Here is a 20,589-nt window from a genome sequence, read left to right as displayed (position 1 = left end):
AGAGAAACAATATAATTATATATTCTTATTACTTGTAAGTACTTTAATGTAATACAGGATTATTTATATTGAAGCACTTGGTAAAGTGATGACTGTGATATACTTGTATCTTAACGTATAGAAAAGTATGCATTAGTAAATTATCTAAGACAATGTGTTGTTTGATTTTATTAACCTTCTATACATAACGCCAACTTGTATAGCAAAATTGTCCTGAATTTAGCAAATAATCTTAGAAAAATAACTTTTAAAAAACCTGCAAAACAAATGGAGGTGGTCTATCCTTTGAAACTGAAGGTAAGAATAAAAAAACATCTCTTGCACCCAACGAACTATTCTTAAGAGCAACAAAATAAATTTAACTTTGAATAAAATCGACTCTCTTTTTGTTGTGTACAATCTGCTGCATTTCACTCCAAAGGACAAAGGTCATTGTGTCGTTGGCCGATGCTATATTATATTCATATCAATAACGATTTAATTTTCACTGAAAATTCTTACTGATTTCAGATACAAATTAATGAAAACATAAATTTGTAGTCTAGATTCTGTTTTAGAAACTAGGAAACCTCTTTTACCTATAACAATTATATAACCTCACTCTAACAATTCTTATGTAGGATATCGAAAACACAATTTCTAATAAGAATCCCGTTTATTATTTCATGTTATCTAACACAAATTATTCTCTTTCATAAATATCAGCTCGATGTCCTATATATGGTATCGCAGTGCGCCCAGAGCCTCCGCTGTAATCATTCCTCGCTCTTTTCTGCTTGTAATCACGTTCAATTGAATCCTTTGAAAATTCTGAAGAAAAATGTTTGTATAATATATTATTATACCCTTGTAGTAATATCACAAATAGCACAAACACAACGATAATGATTCCCTTGATGATGATGGTAGTTGTTATTATTATTATAAAATAACTAGTGGTCCGCCCCGGCTTCGCCCGTGGTACCTACATGTTTAAACTATCCTATCTCTCAAGTTGGATCGAACTGCACATGGTGTGCGAATTTTATTATAATCGGTTAAGTGGTTTAGGAGTCCATTGAGGACAAACATTGTGACACGAGATTTATATATATTAAGATTGAAAATTAACAAGCATCAATTTAAGCTAGCCAGAAAACCTTCTAGATACTGAAATGAACATGAAAACATAAAATATAATATTATGTTTTCATGTTCATCCATACTTTAATATTATAAATGCGAAAGTAACTCTGTCTGTCTGTCTGTCTGTTACTCAATCACGCCTTAACTACTGAACCAATTTGCATGAAATTTGGTATGGAGATATTTTGATACCCGAGAAAGGACATAGGATAGGTTTTATCCCGGAAATCCTACGGGAACGGGTTTTTTTTTGAAAACGCGGGCGAAGCCGCGGGCGGAAAGCTAGTTTCAAATAAAAAAAGAAAATACAATATAAATTTCATTATGAATACGAATTAACCTTGTGAGCTATGTCAACTATTAGCTCATTAATAATTGTAATACTTGTTATAAGTAAATTACAATGTCTTACTCTCATTGGAATCTCTAATTCTTCGTCTTGCCAAAAAATCATCGATTACAGCAAATCCTTTATAACGTTGCTGCTTTTTAGGTTTTGGGTTTTTATTCATTTTTCCTTTACCAGATAGAAGTGACGATACTCTTAAATAATTACAATAATGAACATAAGAAACATGCGACCGAGAGGGGAAATTACTAATAACGGCGGTTAAAAGCTTAGTCATAAAGTAACACTATTAGTCAATTTACTTCTTGGTAACACGTCTATTGTGCCCAAAAAAAATGTTTTTGTCTCTACTCCATGCAATAGTAAACAAATACTTATTAAAATATTTTAAAATTGAATGCACATTGTTAAAAGTGGTTTTATATTTTTTAAAAGCTCCCTACTTTGATATGCCTGCAGGCATCCAAGGCAAAACGCCTCAATGGCATACTAACGATGTGTAAATGGGTGAAAAAGTTGATTTTTTAATTACGAATCTTTTGCACGCGCTCAAGCTTGAATACTTACATATCGCCTATGCTTTTCAAATCCGCATTATTAATTTTTGCTCGGGGATCCAAAACCAAGTATACTTTTGAATAATCATGAGCATTGTTCCCTCCGTCATTGTATTTGGAAACAGAAGCCTCTCGATCAAATGTAGGTAAACGTGTATTTATTGGTTGTGATTTTTGGGATAAAATTTTTGCTAAATCTTCCAAATTCGGCTCGATATCAGTGATATCACGCAAGGTCCTACTTTCCCTATCGTCGTTACTATATTGAGATGTTCGATAAACACCGCTTAGTCCTCTACTTAAGCTTGGAATAGCGGGTTCGCTTTCCTTACTTTCCAAATTACTTTTATTGCTTTCTTCATATTTGTCCTCTCGCAAGTAATCTAAAATCCGATTTAAATCGGCATCACGTATCTGGAAGCTGTGCGCTTTTTGTGTGATGAGTAATAAATCCACCACTGAAATAATTTTGCTGGTATTACTTAGATAATTATGTAGAATGTTAGCTTTAGATGATTATTATGTTATTCTATAAAATAAAATTACATTATTATATCTAAATGATTATAGAGAAAGTACAATTTATCAAGTAATCAATTTACGTAATTTTTCGAATGAAAATATGTTATTCAATTTGAATCCTTCAAACTCACCTAATAACCTCGTTATATAACTACGCATTCTGTGCTGTATTTCAAACTATATTCGATAGCTGATAAAAACTCACGATGCTTAAAACGTTATCGACACGCCAATTTTCAATTTCCATTTATGCTTATCAGATTTAGAATATAAAACACGTTAAATCGGTACATTTGTTCATGAAAAACGTGATTTCGTTATATTACCTATGTAAAAATCAACGGTAGGTAGTCTTTCTGTTCCTAAAATTTTAAATTCCATAAACTTAGGTAGTCTGAAATTCAGCCCATAGGTAAGTTTATTTTAGAAAGATTTAACAAACTTAAAGAAACTTGTATATAATTATATAACTTTAGTTGAGTCTTTTATTTTATTTTAGTATCATATTTCTATAACATATTATGTGCTTATTCTTAAGTTATTAAAAGATGAAGCAGTGTGATTTCGCTTCGAAGTCAGGTCATCAATGAAAAAGGTGAAATTGTATTGAATTTAATTGTATTTTATTGATAACTTCCATTTAGTCTTTCTTAGAGTAACTCGTGTATCTAACATAATCCCTATATTGGGATTATGTCACTTGATAAAATATATATCTAAAAACATTTGAATCCTATTAAGTGCATTCTTGATTACATTATTATTAACGCATTATCGCTCTACTTTTATATTTTAAAATGAATAGAGTTTGACGGTTATATTAAACAGTTTTAAAATTATACAAACTACAGCATTCTGGATGCATATTTTCGTTTACATAGCATTATAAAGCAGGCGTTCTAAGGGTGGACCTTCTTTTTATCATCTTATATATAAACGACCTGCAATGCAGGTTTTTTCACAAAATTGAAATACAAGCAACTCACTCGGGACTTGAACGGGGATCCTTCCAACGTAAATGATGTACATGAATTCAAACACAGGCACTGTACTTAACAGACATCTACAATTTCTACATACTTACCTACAACGTAAGATTTTTAAAATACCGTGTTGTCAATATTTCATATATTTCATTTCCTCTGGGCTCTATCTATAATAATACCGAGAATAGTAAGCTGATAATGTTCTGCGTCAACATTATCAAACTTCAACCGAGACCCTTGTGTTATTTCCTACCTACCTACCTACTAACATATTAAGGCTATTTATGTGCCTCTTTGTGCAAATACTTTTTCCAGCATATAAAGCAACTTATAAATTTATTTTTTATGCAAAGCAAAATATTAGTGACAGCAAACCCAAGCGCCTTGCGTGTGTGTTTAATGGCTTTTAGAATATATTTGACCTAACGAACCTTCGGCACGGAAAACTTGCCTGCAATTAATTATACAACAATATGTTCGACACAGAGTTGAATTTAATTTATTCGTCCACACTGAAACCACTTTAGGGTTGGAATTATGCACTTTTGTTTATACATATTTCATTCAATTTATAAAAATATCACTTGACTACATTATTCTTGGCTGTAGAGTGTAGATACTTTATTGCACGCCTCATAAGCGAAGCGTTGAGGTGGGTACTACTGTCACTTCGCGCAAAACATCTGATTTTTCAAACTTAAAATGTCTTTATGTATCATACATTGCACTTGTAAGATAATACATACACACACATATTAAGAAAAAACACTATTTTTAACGTTCATGATATTTTTGATGTCATTTTTGTTATTTAAACTAGTTAAAAAACAGTTTAAAAAAGTTCTGTCTTGGACGTCCGTGTGTCTGTATGTGCGGATCCTTTTTCTTGTTAACACGATAGCGACCGAAATACTTTACTAATCGAGTCTTTTTTTTTCTCTTACGCTTGAGTATGCTCAGGAATAGAACCCTTTCATTTTTCAGGGTCTGATTCGATGTGGTTTAATTGTTATTAAATAAACAAAAATAATAATTAATAAATATTTATTAAAAATAAATTATGAGGCGTGCACTTTTGGATTTTCCAAATTATTTATTATTTCAGGTCAAAGGGCCTGAAACGGGTTGGTAACTAAAAAAGTTTATACATATATGTAGTGGTGCTTTATTTTCAAGTGAGCGCCTCCCTATTTAATAAATAAAATAATTTCTACCTAGAGTATGACTAGAGATTGCTTTTTTATATTTTGCTTTTTAAATAAAAGCTCTACCATATTTGAAGATATTATCTCTAGGTATTTTACATTATAGTTATATATGTAATTCCGTCGTTAGAACTCGATTAATTAAATTATTACATACAAAATTACACACCTATCTATCTAAGACGAGCTTGAATTAAATTAGTATGCGCTAAGGTCACTTCCTGATCGGAAATCACTTAATCTAAAGCTGAGTTGGATTTGCTGTAATTAAGAAATGCGTCGCCGAGCCTCTCGTATATTGCTTCCTCAGATTAACACCACGCTACCAGTTAATTTCCTACGTTCCACTCGTAATGGCACCATCTATGAAGCATTCCGCCGCGCTGTAATATTGTAGGACGCGACTGATTGGAGCCACATTTTTTATCGCTCTCTGTACTTAATTGTGAAAATAATTTGAAAATTACGCCACCTTACACTTTCAAATTATATTATACTAGCTTTTCGCCCGCGGCTTCGCCCGCGTTTTCAAAGAAAAACCCGTTCCCGTAGGATTTCCGGGATAAAACCTATCCTATGTCCTTAATCTCGGGTATCAAAATACATATCTCTATACCAAATTTCATGCAAATTGGTTCAGTAGTTAAGGCGTGATTGAGTAACATACAGACAGACAAAGTTACATTCGCATTTATAATATTAAGTATGGATGAGTAGTAAGTGCTAATAATAATATAAAGCTGAGAAATTTGTTAATTTGAAAGCGCTAATCTCAGGAACTACTAAACCATTATCAAAAATTATTTCACTGTTTGATAGAATATGCAATAATCCCTGAGTCTAATTAAAAAAGGCAAAATTTCAATAGAATTGTTAATTATTGTCCTGGGGCTGGGACCAACAACAAAAGTGATCAAATTAAATTTTGTGTTTAAATAAAAAGCACAGTTTAAAAACGTTTTCGTTATTTCTAGATAATGAGTACAATAGATTTAAAACAGTGTACTGTGTAATTAAAAACTCCTTACTATAGGGAGCTATAAAATCGTTCAATATGACTCTAATTGCCATTACGAAGCGCAAAAAAATTGCGCAACAGCTGTTCCTGAAATTGTTCTCTACGTAACGACTTTGAATCAAGTTTCCATTCAACTAAATACACCATTTATACCTGAAGCCGCCAGACTTTGTAGTTTGTGTAGTTGGGTACATAAATATTTTATAGCTTTATGAAATCCCTTGAAGTTATAGATATTCTGTCCAAGTTATTGTAGAGGTTGATTAATTAAAAATAATTCTTTACTTCGTAGGATTTTGAGAATTCAAAATAGCGTATCAAACAGTTTGAGTCTACTATTTACTACGTTTAATTATTATTCTCATACGATATCTACCTATATTAGAAACTCGTAACTTTGACCTCTTTTGTTAGTACATACTAGGTATTACAAAAATAAGGTCTAGGATCTTTCATATCTTATATACAAAACGAAAAGTAAAATTTATCAGACAGGTAGTTTAAATTAGAATGGCGCAATTCCTTTCATTTCGGGTGTATTGATATACATCGGTGTAAGCAACTTAGCAAGCAACTTCAGTTACAATTACGTTTGAGGTGCGAATGAATAATTAAGACACATAAATATACTGAAATAATGTTGCAATTTCATTGAAAATTTTAGTCATATAAAAATTTAAAAATATGGTTACTTAAATTACATTTTTCTTAATAATATACACTATACATATAAATTAATTATTATTAATAATATATACACTTTAAAAAAGCTTTAACATGATAAATAATATTATCTAATTGAATATTTCTATAAAAGTTTCTGTAGATCTATCATTTAAAATGAACAATATTTTCAATCATACAAAGTTACCTACGTATTTTTATGTAATAATTTATAACATATATTTGTTTTTACATTGCTAATTTATCTCTCTGGAGCCAATATTTCGTCGTTAAGATGTGGTCCGTGGCATTTCTCGCACACAACAATAAAATTCTGAAAAAGAAACGTTTAAGTTTAATTAAAATTCGCTTATCCTGGAATGTTCTTGTTTCATCAAGCAATTTATTCAGTTCATTTTCATTAATTTATAGGCAAAATATACATTGTATATACCGATATATATACCTACAATGTCTATCTTGCCTGTAAGTAAATGTAGCAAGAGTGTAGCAAAGTGTAGGATAAAGATTTACCAAATTGTATTGCAAACGCAGAAGATCCATAGCTTTATAATAATTATTTTCAGACTTCGATCCATGTTTCTCCATTAACCGCACTGTTGTTTGAGCCTGTTCCTCCAATTCGAGGAGGCTGTGTCGAGGTTCTTGTTTTTTTACTTCTCGTTTCCGACCGAATCTCGATCCCCAATTATGGTGACTACGTGGCATCATTGGACTAGAAGCCCCTTCTCTGTCTTCCTTTAAATTCACCATCATTCACTAACTGTCCAATAAATACTGAACTAAACTAGCTTCAATGATCTAATATAGGTACTACCCCATTTAATTATTGGAAAAATTCGAACAACTAATTACTAATCCTAAACGGATTAACATTATAAAAATTAAAAATAAGTCTTTCGTAGAAACATAAATTGATAATTACCTACAACAATGGACGAGGTAGCTCGATCATTTACTAGGTGCGTAAACAGCTCTTAACTAATTACTTTGTTTTGCGCGTAATTACCTAATGCAAAAACATCTACTTAATATTTTTAAGCAAATAATAGAATCAAGGAACCTAAAAGACTGTGACAAGTTATAATCTAGTTATATTTTATAATTATAACCTTATATTCCTGTAGAGTCGTACGTTAACTTCAAAAACCCGGCCAAGCGCCAGTCGGACTCGCGCGCGAAGGGTTCCGTACTATGGGGACCCCCCTTAATATTTTACTTTTTTGAATTTTTAGTATTAGCAGCAATGAAAATACATCATTTGTGAAAATTTCAGCTTTCTAGCTATCACGGTTTATGAGATACAGCCTGGAGACAGACAGACAGACAACGAAGTCTCAGTAATAGGATAGTAGGTACAGTGAAACCTGGTTTAGTGAGACATCAAGGGACCGGCAATGTCGTTTCACTTATAGAGGTATTCCACTTACCCAGTGTCTCAGATATACAGGCATAAATAAATATCTGTCTCATTTACGTTACGGTTCCAATAATAATTTGAAATTTTTCAAATAAACATCTGTATGATAGTAAAGCGAAACTAAAACTGAAGGTAATTGAAGCTCAAAATTAGTACTTACGTACTTGGATTTACTTGTGGAATTTGTGAGTAGAATAAGAATAAGTAAATAAACAATGTTATCTCAGTTACAGAGGTTTATGCATATACAATTTACTTGCTGTCTCAGTTATAGAGGTAACTATGATGATAAATCGAAAGAACAAATCCCAGATATAGAGGTATACCTCCTCCCACTAACAGAGGTAATTCAGTGCCAAAGTGTTGGGACCTTAGCATGAGTTCCAGTTATGGAGGTTTCTCACTTATCCAGGTCCCACTTAACCAAGTTTCACTGTAATAGGTAATAGGGTTTTACCCTTTGGGTACGGAACCCTAAAACCGGTTATTTGAGTAGATAAGTAATAACATTAACTGTACCTTAAAAAATATAAACCGCAGACTATGAGAAATAGAACCACAAAAACCAAGGCATGCCTTTTAGTTAAATTACATTTTCTATGATTTGAATAATTTGAATGCTTAGAAAATGAGTTTAAAAAACCTTTAAACTTTCATTAAAACGTTATTAACACAAAAGACTGCTGCATGAATCATCAAAATTTTAAAATGCAGCCTTACTACAGTATCGCGAAATATTCACTTTAGTTTAGTGAGGAATAACTGAGACGGATTTGGTCACAAAGAAGGAACATTAAGCCGTCTGCCGCTGTAATCCAGCTAAATCCGGTAATTAAAAACTTACGCTGACCAAATTTCAAAGCATTTAATATTTTTTCTTTGGATTAAGCAAGCTTTAATAATTACTTTAATATCATTGTATTGACATACAATATTAAAATTGTTATAAGTATGTAGATTGTAGGTGTTATAATTATAGAATTACTGATTCTGTAATTTGATCCATTGAAATGTTACATTTTTTAGGCCTGACCTTGAGTTTTTTAGAGGACGCAATTTTATTTTTTTGATGTGTAGGGGGGGTCAGTGTGAAGCTAAAACCAAGTTTGTGGGGTCGCCACCCTTGTCCCATGGCCGCCATCTTGAAAATAGCGGTTGAAATGGTTTTAACGATATATCTCTTAAACTATTTATCTGATAATAAAACAATTGTAACATTATTTGTTGCAAATTAAATTCTCTACAACTTTGATTCAGTAACTTTTTGTCGTAGAACTATAAATAAAAAAGTTATAAGCGAAAATGTTCAGAAATTAGAGTTATTTATATTTTTCAATAAAACTTTTTTTTATCATTTTACGAAGAAATGATATAAGACTATTTTTGTAGATTGTTTTTCGAGGAACAACTTTTATATACAACATTTTTTCATTACGTCAATAGCTAAGGTTTTACAGCGCTCAGAAGTGAGTACTATTTTTCAGTAGTAACTATACATAATAAATTGGCTATTGGCTCTTTTCCCAGACTCTACAACAATGGAAGCACACTGCAGAACATTTCAGCCCTGCTTTTCGACGTAAAAAAAAACGCACTTCCAGACTCTACCTCCTGGGTTGTGGGGAAAAGATTCAATAGTTAATTATTAATAATATTGTAAAATTAATTATTAAAAATATTATTATAACAAAAATAAAATAATTACTGGTGACAAATTATTATTAGTACACACATAATATATCGTATTCTGTATAGTAAAGAGTACTTAAAATAGTACTCACTTCAGATGGCTGTAAAACCTTAGCTATTTACTTAATGAAAAAATGTTGTAAATAAAAGTTGTTCTACGAAAAACAATCTACAAAAATGGTCTGATATAATTTCTTCGTAAACTTATAAAAAAAAAGTTTTATTGAAAAATATAAACATCTCTAATTTCTGAACATTTTCGCTTATAACTTTTTTATTTATAGTTCTACGACAAAAAGTTACTGAATCAAAGTTGTAGAGAATTTAATTTGCAACAAGTAATGTTACAATTGTTTTATTATCAGATAAATAGTTTAAGTGATATATCGTAAAAACCATTCCAACCGCTATTTTCAAGATGGCGGCCGTGGGACAAGGGTGGCGACCCCACAAACTTGGTGATAGCTTCACACTGACCCCCCCTACACATCAAAAAAATAAAATTGCGTCCTCTAAAAAATGCGACCCCAAATGTAACTTTTCAATGGACCAATTATAAATATAATTATGATGTGGGTAATATTTTTATGAGATTTATTACACGATAAGTACCTAATATCAATTATCAAAAAAAAAGACATGAAGACTATTTAAGACTTCTTATGTTTATTTTCTATAACAACACATTTTGATCATATTATTCGACAGATAGAAGTTATTAAAAGTAATTTAATGCCTTCTATTGTGATATTATTTTCAGTTAGCAAGGTGTAGGTAATAAGAAATTATCAAGCGTTGTCCTGAAATAGTTTAAGTTTCGAGATTAGACGAGATTAGAGGGTGGTGGGTAGCTCATCAATCAAAGTACTTAGACACGCTCTGCGATCCTTAGCAATTCCTATTAACGACGTTGCACTTGCTTACTTACTTTCGCTAGAGACTTTTGGTAAGAATTTCATCTTGAAATTACTAGCACCATTGTTTGGATTTTAGTAAAATGTCAAGATTTAATTCAACCCGAATCTTTCGTGTAGCAAGACTAATAAAAATGAAAAAGCTATTTCGTGTATTGAGATTGGAGAGGCAAATCTATAGGCAATTTTGATATAACCTCTATGTAGTAATTACATAGACAATAGAAAAATTTAATTATTCGTAGAAATGAATAATTAAATAAGTATATAAGTTAGTATAATAAATCGAATTCTATAATCGAATTCATCATCTATTTGGAAAAATACTTTATGAAAAGAATCAATTCCTCTTCATAAAAAAAAATGTTTTTTATTCGTACCTGAGTACACTGCTTAATCTAATCACCCTACACAAGCGTATGGGGACACAATTACCAATATTTAAAAAGTGTAAATGATAATAGGTATGTTCATTGTTCAACCCAACTCATTTATATGGATTATTTTTATTATAGTCGCTTTTTTGGACCAACTGCCTACTTTCAAGGCATTATCACTTTATATATAATCTTGCATTATATCATCAAAACCCTTTGGTTCTTTAACCAAACATTGATATTTATGCTCTGATTTAGATTTTGAAACATAAATTATGGTAATACAGACAAGATCAGGTACATGTCTGCCTATAGCCTTTTTTTTTTTTTTTTTTTTTTTTTTTTTTTTTTTTTTTTTTTTTTAGTGGGGAAATCTTGCATAGATACCCACGGCCTCCGGGGAAGAGGCCGTGGGTTATGTCGGATTCCTACCGACCAAAACCCCACTGTGTTCCGTCAAGCCGCATCAGCGACAGGGCCACGGGTATGTGTAGAATTCATCCGTGACCATGTCTGCCTATAGCCTACTAAATCATTCTAAAGCGATGTCCATCTAAGGAAAACAAACCACAGACGTCTACCCGAATTTAACTAAATCTAAACTCAAACTCAGAAAGCAATTCTACGACGTGGTTACATTGAAATTACATATTGAATAATTTATAACGTACCCTCTCGGTAGTAAAGCAATAGTAATAAATTATAATAATACATCCATAAACATTGCTTCTCTCTATTTATTCTTCTTATATAAGAAGGTACCTATATAGGTACCTTTCTACCAATTAGATGTAAAAACTGAAAAGTAAATCCGCATTGTCTGCAGCGAACCTAAATATTTTACCATGATTAGCATTGAACATGTGCCTCATAGAAATACTTTAAAAATAACGAAGTTCTATTTGAAAGGGTAATTAATACCTAATACTTCGGGTATTACAGGTTTCAGGTATGTAGGTTATAGGTACATATATAAATTTAGTTCTGACATTTTACTGATTATATTGATATTGAATCGGAAGATTATAAATAAAAATTGTCACTACTATACATTGTTCTGGAAACTTAAACAATTAGGTAATTCAAGTCAAACGTTACGTGATGAATTTCAAAATTATCTTTTACTAGCTGCTCCGCGCGGTTTCACCCCCGTGGCTCCACTCCTGTTGGTCGTAGCGTGATGATAATATATAGCCTATAACCTTCATAAATGGGCTATCTAACACCGAAAGAGTTTTTCAAATCGGACCAGTAGTTCCCGAGATTAGCGCGTTCAAACAAACAAACTCTTCAGCTTTATAATATTAAGTAGTATAGATATCAATATTTTCTTTTATTGGTCTTGCTCTTATTTGTATAAATATAAGTCACCTATAAAGGTTAAAATTAAACCTTTATTACGCAAGAAAATTACCTTATTCTACACGGTCTATTAAGCGAAAGCAACACAGAAATGAGGCATGTCCCATAAAAGCAGTGATACAAAAAAAGCTTGTAAAAATAATTTTATGTTTCACCTACATTAATCGGCAAAAGGGACATAAAAAATATGGTTCATAAAATTTACTAAGCTGTAACATTTTTTCTAACAGAAAATATCTAGTCAATTAAACGAAACACACCGTGTTATATTATTATGAATATAAAATGTTTTCTTTTTTTACATTTATATAATAGCTTTCCTCCCGCGGCTTCGTATCTAGTCGAAGGGAAACCCACATAGTTGCCGTTGCCCGTTACCGTGGAGTTCTCGGGATAAAAACTATTCTATGTGTCAGGATTCTCTTCTTCACGCTTAAACAACTCAAACTCAACTAAATTGGTTCGATTTCTATGAAATTTGGTACAATGTACATGTAGTTTGGGACATGGCGCGGACCGCGGGCACCGTACTCATTGTTATACCGCGGACTGCTGAGTGCCGGCTGCCCCGGCCCTGTCGACTTATGGATGTCAAGGGAAAAGAGAGCATTTTGAACGGCACGTTGTATGAAACGTATATCCGCCATTGAAAAGTTGCACCGCGCGATGGTCGGCGGTGTCTTTCCCCTGTCATCAAGAGTCGAGTTCCAAGCAAAGAGGGCGCCCCCCGGCCTTGTCGACTTATGGATGTCAAGGGAATAGAGAGCATTTTGAACGGCACGTTGTATGAAACGTATATCCGCCATTGAATGGTTGCACCGCGGGATGGTCGGCGTGGCGGTGTTTTTCCCCTGTCATCAAGAGTCGAGTTCCAAGCAAAGAGAGCGCCCAAGAGTTCGGCTTTCTCTTTAGCGGAATGGGTCTTCGTCCTTGTGCAAAGGTGGAAAGGATGAACGACAGAAGTTACCTTGGATGGCCTTGGCGAGGAACCAAAACGCCCGTGTTCCCGAAGGAAGTCGCGCTAGTCTATCGCCAAGTGCACCTATATAACTGGATTTAGCCCTAGCGATTTCTCGTTTGTAGGATCTAGAGGATTATAAATCTTACCATTGATTATAAAATCTTACTTGAGTAGACATATAGGAATATTTTTCAAAGATGCCTGTGTATAAAAATAGCAGTAGAGATCTCGAACAGTAGAAAAACGTGGAGGGGAGAGCGGAGCCACAACTGCTATGTACAATGGAATTTCTCGGCCAGTTTATTTATATAAATTAAACGTACTCTATTGAGAACATTTAAAAAAATAAGGTAATAAATTACGACTAATGAAAATAAAAAAAAAATAGTACAATATCTGTTTATTTAAATATATATGTATTACAATTACATTGTTGTCTACATCAAATATTTAATTGAAATGATAATATCATCGTGAAAGCGTTCTATTAGTCGTTTTTAATAGTGTTTTCTACCGGGATATGCTTTGTAGTGATGACGTTTTTCAACTCTTGCATGGTAAATAATTGGCAATCATCATTCTCTTCTATGTAGGTACTTGTATATTTGCTCCATTGCTGCATTATTTTCTTTTCAACATTACTGAGGTGAATTGAATTTTTCAGAAAATTATAACAATCCGAATTATATTTTGCTGCAAGTGTCTCTAAGTCGGTTATACCAGAAATCTTTTTCTGGATATCTCGATAATAATCGGTTTTCTGGACGGCTATAAAATTCGTGATGGATTCATTCAAAGTTGAAGTGTTGATGTATGAAATCTGACTACGCCGGCATTTTTTGGTATGGAGATACTTCAAAGACCTCGTCTACTCGAGAGAATGCCGCAATTTGGACGAATTAACCCGGAAATCGAGAGTAGCAGAAGAAACCATTAAAATAATAAAAAGGCATTCAGACGTTTAAAAGATAACTTTTTCCGGTTATGTCGCACTTGCAGTGAGCAACAGGGGGGGCATTTTGAAAATTTATTGTAGTTAAACACCTTGTAATTGGTTTAATTTTTTTTGCATTAAAATTTTGCACTTACCACTTTTAGATTTCAATTTTTTGATTGAAACCTTCTGAATAATAAAATGAAATTTTCAGGGTAGCTACCTCATAGATAGAGTAAGGTGAAGGATCTTAAGAAAGAAAAAATCAAGAAATTTCCGCCAAAAATAAGAAAATGCAAAAATATAACGGCTATGTGAACACGGGTTTAACAATTATCGCGAACACTAATAAAATGATACATATCTAGCAGGCGTTCATCATTATTTCGCCGATTCGTTTTCCACTAATATTTTTGTAAAAGTTATTGTCACATAAAGAGTAAAAAAAACATTTCGACTATCATAATACATACTATATTTTTTTAGTACGAATATGTTCTGGGAAAAGCAGTGAATATTATTGTTGTATGAAATATCTTAAAACTTTGAGGAGAGGAGAAAAAATATAAAAAAAAAATTGTTGTTGGCTACGTAGGTTTCAAAATTTCAAATATGGCATAGATCATTACGTAATGATTTAGGCATAACAATAAAAAGGCATAACAATAAAACTATAGTAATGGCAGTTATAAGGCAGTTATCATTTTATTCACCGAGGTCGGCGAATTGGTACCTACACCTAATTTTTTTGCATTTTCTTATGTATATAAAAATGTATTTCGCCATATAGATTTACAAAGGAATAAACTTATAAACTATAAAATAAATTACCTATGTATAGATGATCAATTAAAATTCAATCCTCTGCTCCAGCTGCTCCTGTTTTTTGTAAATTCCCGCACTTTTTTCAACAAGTACATTGTCAATGGTCAGTAAGTTTTTTTTATGGAGTGAAGACTAGATTGCTGACGACCTACAATTCTGAACGTTGGCATTGTTGCCAGTTTATAAAATGCATGCATGTTTATGAAATACTCCATTTTTCTAAAAATAAATTAAAATTCTATTCAAATTAACCTAACTCCATGAAATAAAACCTTTCAAGTAACGTTATATAATATGGAATGGCTATTTTATAAATTAGCTACTTTATTCAGTATAATATTATCACCACAAAAAACAATATTGTATTATTATTTTATATACAATATACATTGTCTATACTAATAAGAATTATTTGTTAGTACTTATATTTTAATTCATAATAATAATTTTAATTTTATTTTCGAAATATCTAGCAGGAGAAATGGTACGCATAAGGCAAGTGGCAACCCAGGTGTATGTGATTCATCATTCGCTATGATTGTATTGTGTTCTGTGATTGTGTTGTGTTCTTGTGATAATAAACCTACTGACAGTCTATTTCAAATAAAGTTGTTTTAGAAATAAATTAATTTAATTTAATTAGGCACGAGTGTTCATTTGTGAAATTTTAAAATACCTATAAATATGTGGGACCCTACACATGTTCAAGTAACAGTGCAAAGAGCTCGTAACTTACTAATAAAAGGTAAGAACGGTACAAATAACTGTTTTGTTACCATCTCTTTGGGCAAAGAAAAATTTCAAACTTCTGTTAAAATCAAGGCGACTGAAAACGTTGAGTGGTTCGAAGAATGTGAATTGCATATACCTACACAGGGAAATACTGCCGAAATTGTTTTAAAAGTCTATTGCGAAGATTTAATCAAAGACCATTTATTGGGTCAAATTTCGATTCCGTTAAAGGACCTAGATGTCTATGAACGTGCGAGAAACCGATGGTATCCCCTACGGGGAAAGCCTGGAAAGGAAGATAAGAACAGAGGTGAATTGGAAGTTAAAGTAGCATTCGTTGTTAAAGAAGGCAGTTTGAAAGATCTTTCAAAAAAAGATAAACACAAATCTTCATTATCAAGTCTCGCTCAGAATGTTGGAGGTAGTCTTATGAGCATTGGAAGTATTGAAAAACGAAAAAGTATAAAAAAATTAGCAAAAAATTTGGGTTCCAAAATGAATCTTACTAAAAAGGATAAGAAAAACGATTCATCTTCTCTGGGTGGTAGTGTTGGTAACCTAAGAAGTTCTATGTTATCTACACCAGACACTTCCACACCTAAAAGATCCTCAGGAGAAGCCGATCCTGGAGTTATAAGTGAAGATGAGGATGAATTTGCATTTGATGATCTGTCCCATAAAAGTTCAGGCAGTTCACTAAATGTGCAAACTTCATACATGCCACGCATAGCCAAATATACACCTTCCCCAGTAAATGCTTCACTTGAAAATTTAGGAGGAGGAGAATTTCTGCGAAGATCTACAAGCAGTACATTAGCAACAACAGAAAAGTCTACCCCTCTCAAACCTGTTCGTCTCAGTCTCGACACATTCACTCCTCCACAGTTGCCTGTTCAGGGCCTAGACAAAAATGATGAATGGTCTCAAAAATTAGTACCCCGCAAATCCATGAGTCAATTGGCAATCGATAGGGAAAAGTCATCAAGTCTTGAAAGGAACAAAAAATTAGACAGTCCTAATTCATTGAAAGAAAAGCCAAGCCCTAAGTTTTTCAAAAAGTTTGGAAACAATAATAAACCTAAAAAATTGCTAGAGGAACGTATCATTGTTGGTGAGGAAAATATAGTGGAAGAAGACGCTATTAATCCTGCATACAATAACATCCCTAAGACAATCTTGCAACAATTTGAAGGGATGCCGCGTGAGGATTTGATAGTATTAATTTATAATTTGCAAAAGGATGTTGAATCAGAAAAAAAGAAAAACAAGGATCTTGAGAATTATTTAGATGATTTATTGCTGAGAGTAATGGAAACAACACCAAGAATTTTACAAAATCCATATGTTCGCAATAACAGTATGCATATAAGAAATAAGTAATACATAAATCATAAAATAGTATAAATCATTGTTGGAAGTAAGTTTTTCAACACAGAAAATGTGACATTTTTTAAGAAAATTATTGAGTGAACAATTACGAGTATTACCAACAATGATAAATAAAATTTCAAATACTTAATACAATATACATATATGTTACGTTCTTGTTAAATAAGAATATTATATATGTAGTTTTATCTAAAAAATTAATTCATTTACAATATTGCGTCCGAAACAGTGCCTTAAAGATTTTATAATTCTGTGATAAAATTCACATTCAGGGATTATCAGTTAAATCTTTATTTACACAAATATTGTTATATGATTCTCTTTTATTGTTTTAGTATGTATAATAAGGTATTCTATTGGTCTATGATAATATCACTGTTATTAAACAACAGTTATTGTTATTTAGATAGTATTGTTTATATAATTAATAAGCATATTTTCTTCTTTGAAGGTATTGTTTGCGTGCCAAAATCAGTCATCTACTAAAATTAAAAATAAAGGCCATATCAAACTGATTATAAGATTGTACAATCTATTTGCTTCAAATTTACACTGTCATATTGGAAATCTTTTTGATGATTTGTGATAATTATAATATTTTGATATATTTTAATTATACATACTACAAAAAATCTTTTAAATTTTTCAAGAGGCATCAGGCATAAAGCATCTAATGAAAGTAAAGTATTATTATTGTTAAGGTGAAATAAATATATTTTAAAATCTATTCAGGTAAAATGGTAATTTAATTGTGCTGTTTCTTTTTTCCTTATAAATTGACAAAAATTCACTAATTGTAAGGCAATTTATTTATTATTAGCCATGTATGGTTAGTTACTTTTTAACAAAAATATTTTAATAAAAAATATTTTAAAAATATATTATTTTAAATTAAAACTTGTCAATTTATAAGCTAAAAAAAATAAATAAGTATAAAAAATTTACCACAATTGTACCATTATTTCCAAAATGTACATTTTGGAAATAAAAACTGTACCATAACTTAATTCATTGGCTTATATCATCATATTTTCCACTTTTAAAATTATGCTACTGCTCCTCCAGTATAACTCTTAATAATTTGTATTTTATTAAAGACACAAAAGATTGATATATATTCAGAATCCCAATGTCATATTAGGTAAGTATATAAAAATATTAAATACTAAAACCATATTTGAAAATAAGTGCAAATATACTTGGGTACATTCCCTTGTGCAATAAGATTAGTTTTAAGGGATACTTATAAGAATATTATAACAATTATTGTCTTGTGCAAATATATTTATTACTAATGTTAATTAAATACTTATAAAGATGAATGGTAGCTAAGTAAACACATGTAGTGAACTCTCTACACTAACATTCATCTTTATTGATATTTTAAATGATTTACTCATTACCTTATTAATTATTAAGTTGATTTAATTTCACAGTTGTGAATATGCTTTATTTCAAATTATTGCTTTTTAGTATATACTTTAGAGCATAACTAATGTTAAAACTTTAACTATAATCATTATAGCATATTATACATATCCATTAACATTTATGTTGAAGTATCAGGAGATACTGTATTCTCTTTTTATTAGAACTTTCTAAAAAGCTTAAGAGAATATTAAGTTCTACCTGATAAAATGTATAGTAACTTCATTCATATAATAGTGGAAAAAAGGAATGTGTGCTTTCTATTGTTGTAAAATTTGAATGATTAAAATAAACATTTTTTTTAACCAAATACTTTATTTATATATCATGTAAAGTACATATTACTTATGACGACGGCTTTTAACTTGCACAGTAGGTTGAACTGATGTTGCATAGGTCTTCTGTGATAACTTATTCATGTAGTAAATAGTCATGAGAGAAAAAATCAAACTGAAAAAAGTAAAAAAAAATAATATTAATATTTAAAACAAAACATGTCAATTGTGATAGGTATTTGGTATTTTAATACATAGTAGTAGTATATACAAAAAAAATAATTTTAAATTAAGGTAGCTTAGTTTTTGTAAGAGATTACAAATAATGATCCAAATGATAACATTAATTCTGGAATAATACTAATTTTTATAAATTAGTATTGTTATTGGGTGGAAGCTAGTACTTAAATAATGTTTTCATAATTAATTAAGAGTTCAAAAACATTTCACACGTTATTATGCAAAGCTTGTAACTTCATAAAATATAAATATAAAAAATCCAAAGGAAGTTTTTACATCAAAACAATTAGTATAAAAACTAAAAACATACCAAGTTGTAAAACAAATTCGGTGAACCATTCCTGCTGCTATTAAAGATATAGCCATGGACAAAATAATCTCTGGTAATTTCAATTGAAAGTTTTTTCCAAACAATGTGGCTTCTAGATTTCCTACTGCCTGTAGTTTTGTTTAGGAAAAAATGTTGCTTAATAAGTAGACATTAATACAAATCCATTTATATAATAACTAGCTGTATTTGAGGTTTAACCCGCATTGCTCCGCTCCTGTTGGTCTTAGCGTAATGATATATATTATAGTCTATAGCCTTCCTTGATAAATGGTCTATCTAACACCCAAAGAATTTTTCAAATTGGACCAGTAGTACCTGAGATTAGCGCATTCAAACAAACTCTTCAGCTTTATAATATTGGTATAGAACTTAATATATATGTATGAGTATCCTATTTGTCTTGAAACTTCTGAAGATTGTTGTTTACCAAAGAAATAATATTGTTGTTTAAGATTTTAATTACTGAACAAATAATGGGAAACAATAAAAATAAACATACCTATGATAGAAGAATCAAACATAATAAATAAAGTTAATAGATCTAATGAAATTAACAATATGATTAATTATATATAATTATATCTGAATATAATTTATTTATTTGGAAGAAAAAAATCTGAAATGTTAATTTTGTCCATATAATAATATGTAATAGGTACGTATATCCTAATACACTCCAGTTTCCAAATAATTTATTTTATTCCATGCTTATTAAAAATTTATAAAATTTAGAGAGATGTATAATGATGTGTGTGTAACATGTTATCTACTAAATCTAAAAAGTTTTACTTTATCACTTGTATTGTAAAGGATACGGTTACGAAGAACATGAACATCAACGAGCCAAGATAACCTCCAAATATGATTGTAATCGGAGACTTTACCAAAATGGGTTTGTACATTTGCATTCCAGAAAATATTAAAAGTGTTAATATCGATGATAATACAAAGGACGTGGCACTGTTAACAGCTGAAATGAGATAAAAATTAATCACAATTGTACATAAGATGTACATCATAATAATTATACATTTCATTCGATTTACTAACCCATTTTTTATTATTTTACTTCAATAGGTATTAGCTTTTTAGCTTTAATACAATTTACAGAGGATATTTCTAAAACAAGACGCCGGCTATTATTTTGTTGGTTCAGTTGACACTTGACATGCTCTATCAAAAATTAGAATTTACCATTTACAAACTGTCACAGCAAACTGTCAAATTGAGATGTACGTCAGCTTGATATTTTTTTTAGGATTTTAT

General features: G+C 31.0%; 4 protein-coding genes across 4 annotated transcripts; 1 reads left to right on the top strand and 3 right to left on the bottom strand.

The window, feature by feature from the left end:
* Positions 1-682: 682 nt before the first annotated feature.
* Positions 683-2,712, bottom strand: LOC149487694 (uncharacterized). The gene is made up of 4 exons (XM_089695881.1): positions 2,685-2,712; positions 2,042-2,489; positions 1,538-1,668; positions 683-810 (listed from the first exon to the last, which is right to left on the bottom strand). The coding sequence occupies exons 1-4, from the start codon at positions 2,710-2,712 to the stop codon at positions 683-685; spliced, it is 735 nt and encodes a 244-aa protein (XP_089552007.1).
* A 3,975-nt stretch (positions 2,713-6,687) lies between these two features.
* On the bottom strand, positions 6,688-7,199 carry LOC149487693 (uncharacterized). The gene is made up of 2 exons (XM_089695953.1): positions 6,960-7,199; positions 6,688-6,759 (listed from the first exon to the last, which is right to left on the bottom strand). The coding sequence occupies exons 1-2, from the start codon at positions 7,197-7,199 to the stop codon at positions 6,688-6,690; spliced, it is 312 nt and encodes a 103-aa protein (XP_089552079.1).
* Positions 7,200-15,489: 8,290 nt separating this feature from the next.
* Positions 15,490-18,787, top strand: Rip11 (Rab11 interacting protein). Its single transcript, XM_089696301.1, has one exon. It carries the CDS (start codon positions 15,613-15,615, stop codon positions 17,038-17,040), a length of 1,428 nt encoding a protein of 475 aa, XP_089552427.1. The 5' UTR covers positions 15,490-15,612; the 3' UTR covers positions 17,041-18,787.
* Positions 18,773-20,510, bottom strand: LOC149487691 (protein KRTCAP2 homolog). Its single transcript, XM_089696305.1, has 4 exons — positions 20,374-20,510; positions 20,139-20,293; positions 19,303-19,430; positions 18,773-18,927 (listed from the first exon to the last, which is right to left on the bottom strand). Exons 1-4 carry the CDS (start codon positions 20,375-20,377, stop codon positions 18,819-18,821), a joined length of 396 nt encoding a protein of 131 aa, XP_089552431.1. The 5' UTR covers positions 20,378-20,510; the 3' UTR covers positions 18,773-18,818.
* Positions 20,511-20,589: the final 79 nt, after the last annotated feature.

Source organism: Colias philodice, chromosome 6, assembly GCF_061535455.1.
Source record: "Colias philodice isolate Cphi_HAF_F1 chromosome 6, ilColPhil1 Martin Lab GWU primary, whole genome shotgun sequence".
Lineage (NCBI taxonomy): Eukaryota > Metazoa > Arthropoda > Insecta > Lepidoptera > Pieridae > Colias > Colias philodice.
The sequence above is the reverse complement of the archived record's forward strand: the minus strand, read 5'-3'. Positions and strand labels throughout refer to the sequence as shown.

Bases quoted from the DNA above. Each gene is read 5' to 3' on its own strand.
- LOC149487694 (XM_089695881.1), bottom strand. From the start codon at position 2,712: ATGCGTAGTTATATAACGAGGTTATTAG. The intron at 2,490-2,684 runs GTGAGTTTGAAG...AAATTATTTCAG, and splicing joins TTATATAACGAGGTTATTAG to TGGTGGATTTATTACTCATC. The intron at 1,669-2,041 runs GTAAGTATTCAA...TAATTATTTAAG, and splicing joins TTGAAAAGCATAGGCGATAT to AGTATCGTCACTTCTATCTG.
- LOC149487691 (XM_089696305.1), bottom strand. The intron at 19,431-20,138 runs GTATCCTTTACA...ACAAAACTACAG, and splicing joins TGTTCATGTTCTTCGTAACC to GCAGTAGGAAATCTAGAAGC. The intron at 18,928-19,302 runs GTATGTTTTTAG...TACTTTTTTCAG, and splicing joins CGAATTTGTTTTACAACTTG to TTTGATTTTTTCTCTCATGA.
- LOC149487693 (XM_089695953.1), bottom strand. From the start codon at position 7,199: ATGGTGAATTTAAAGGAAGACAGAGAAGGGGCTTCTAGTCCAATGATG. The intron at 6,760-6,959 runs GTAAATCTTTAT...TTTCTTTTTCAG, and splicing joins TGCGTTTGCAATACAATTTG to AATTTTATTGTTGTGTGCGA.
- Rip11 (XM_089696301.1), top strand. From the start codon at position 15,613: ATGTGGGACCCTACACATGTTCAAGTAACAGTGCAAAGAGCTCGTAAC.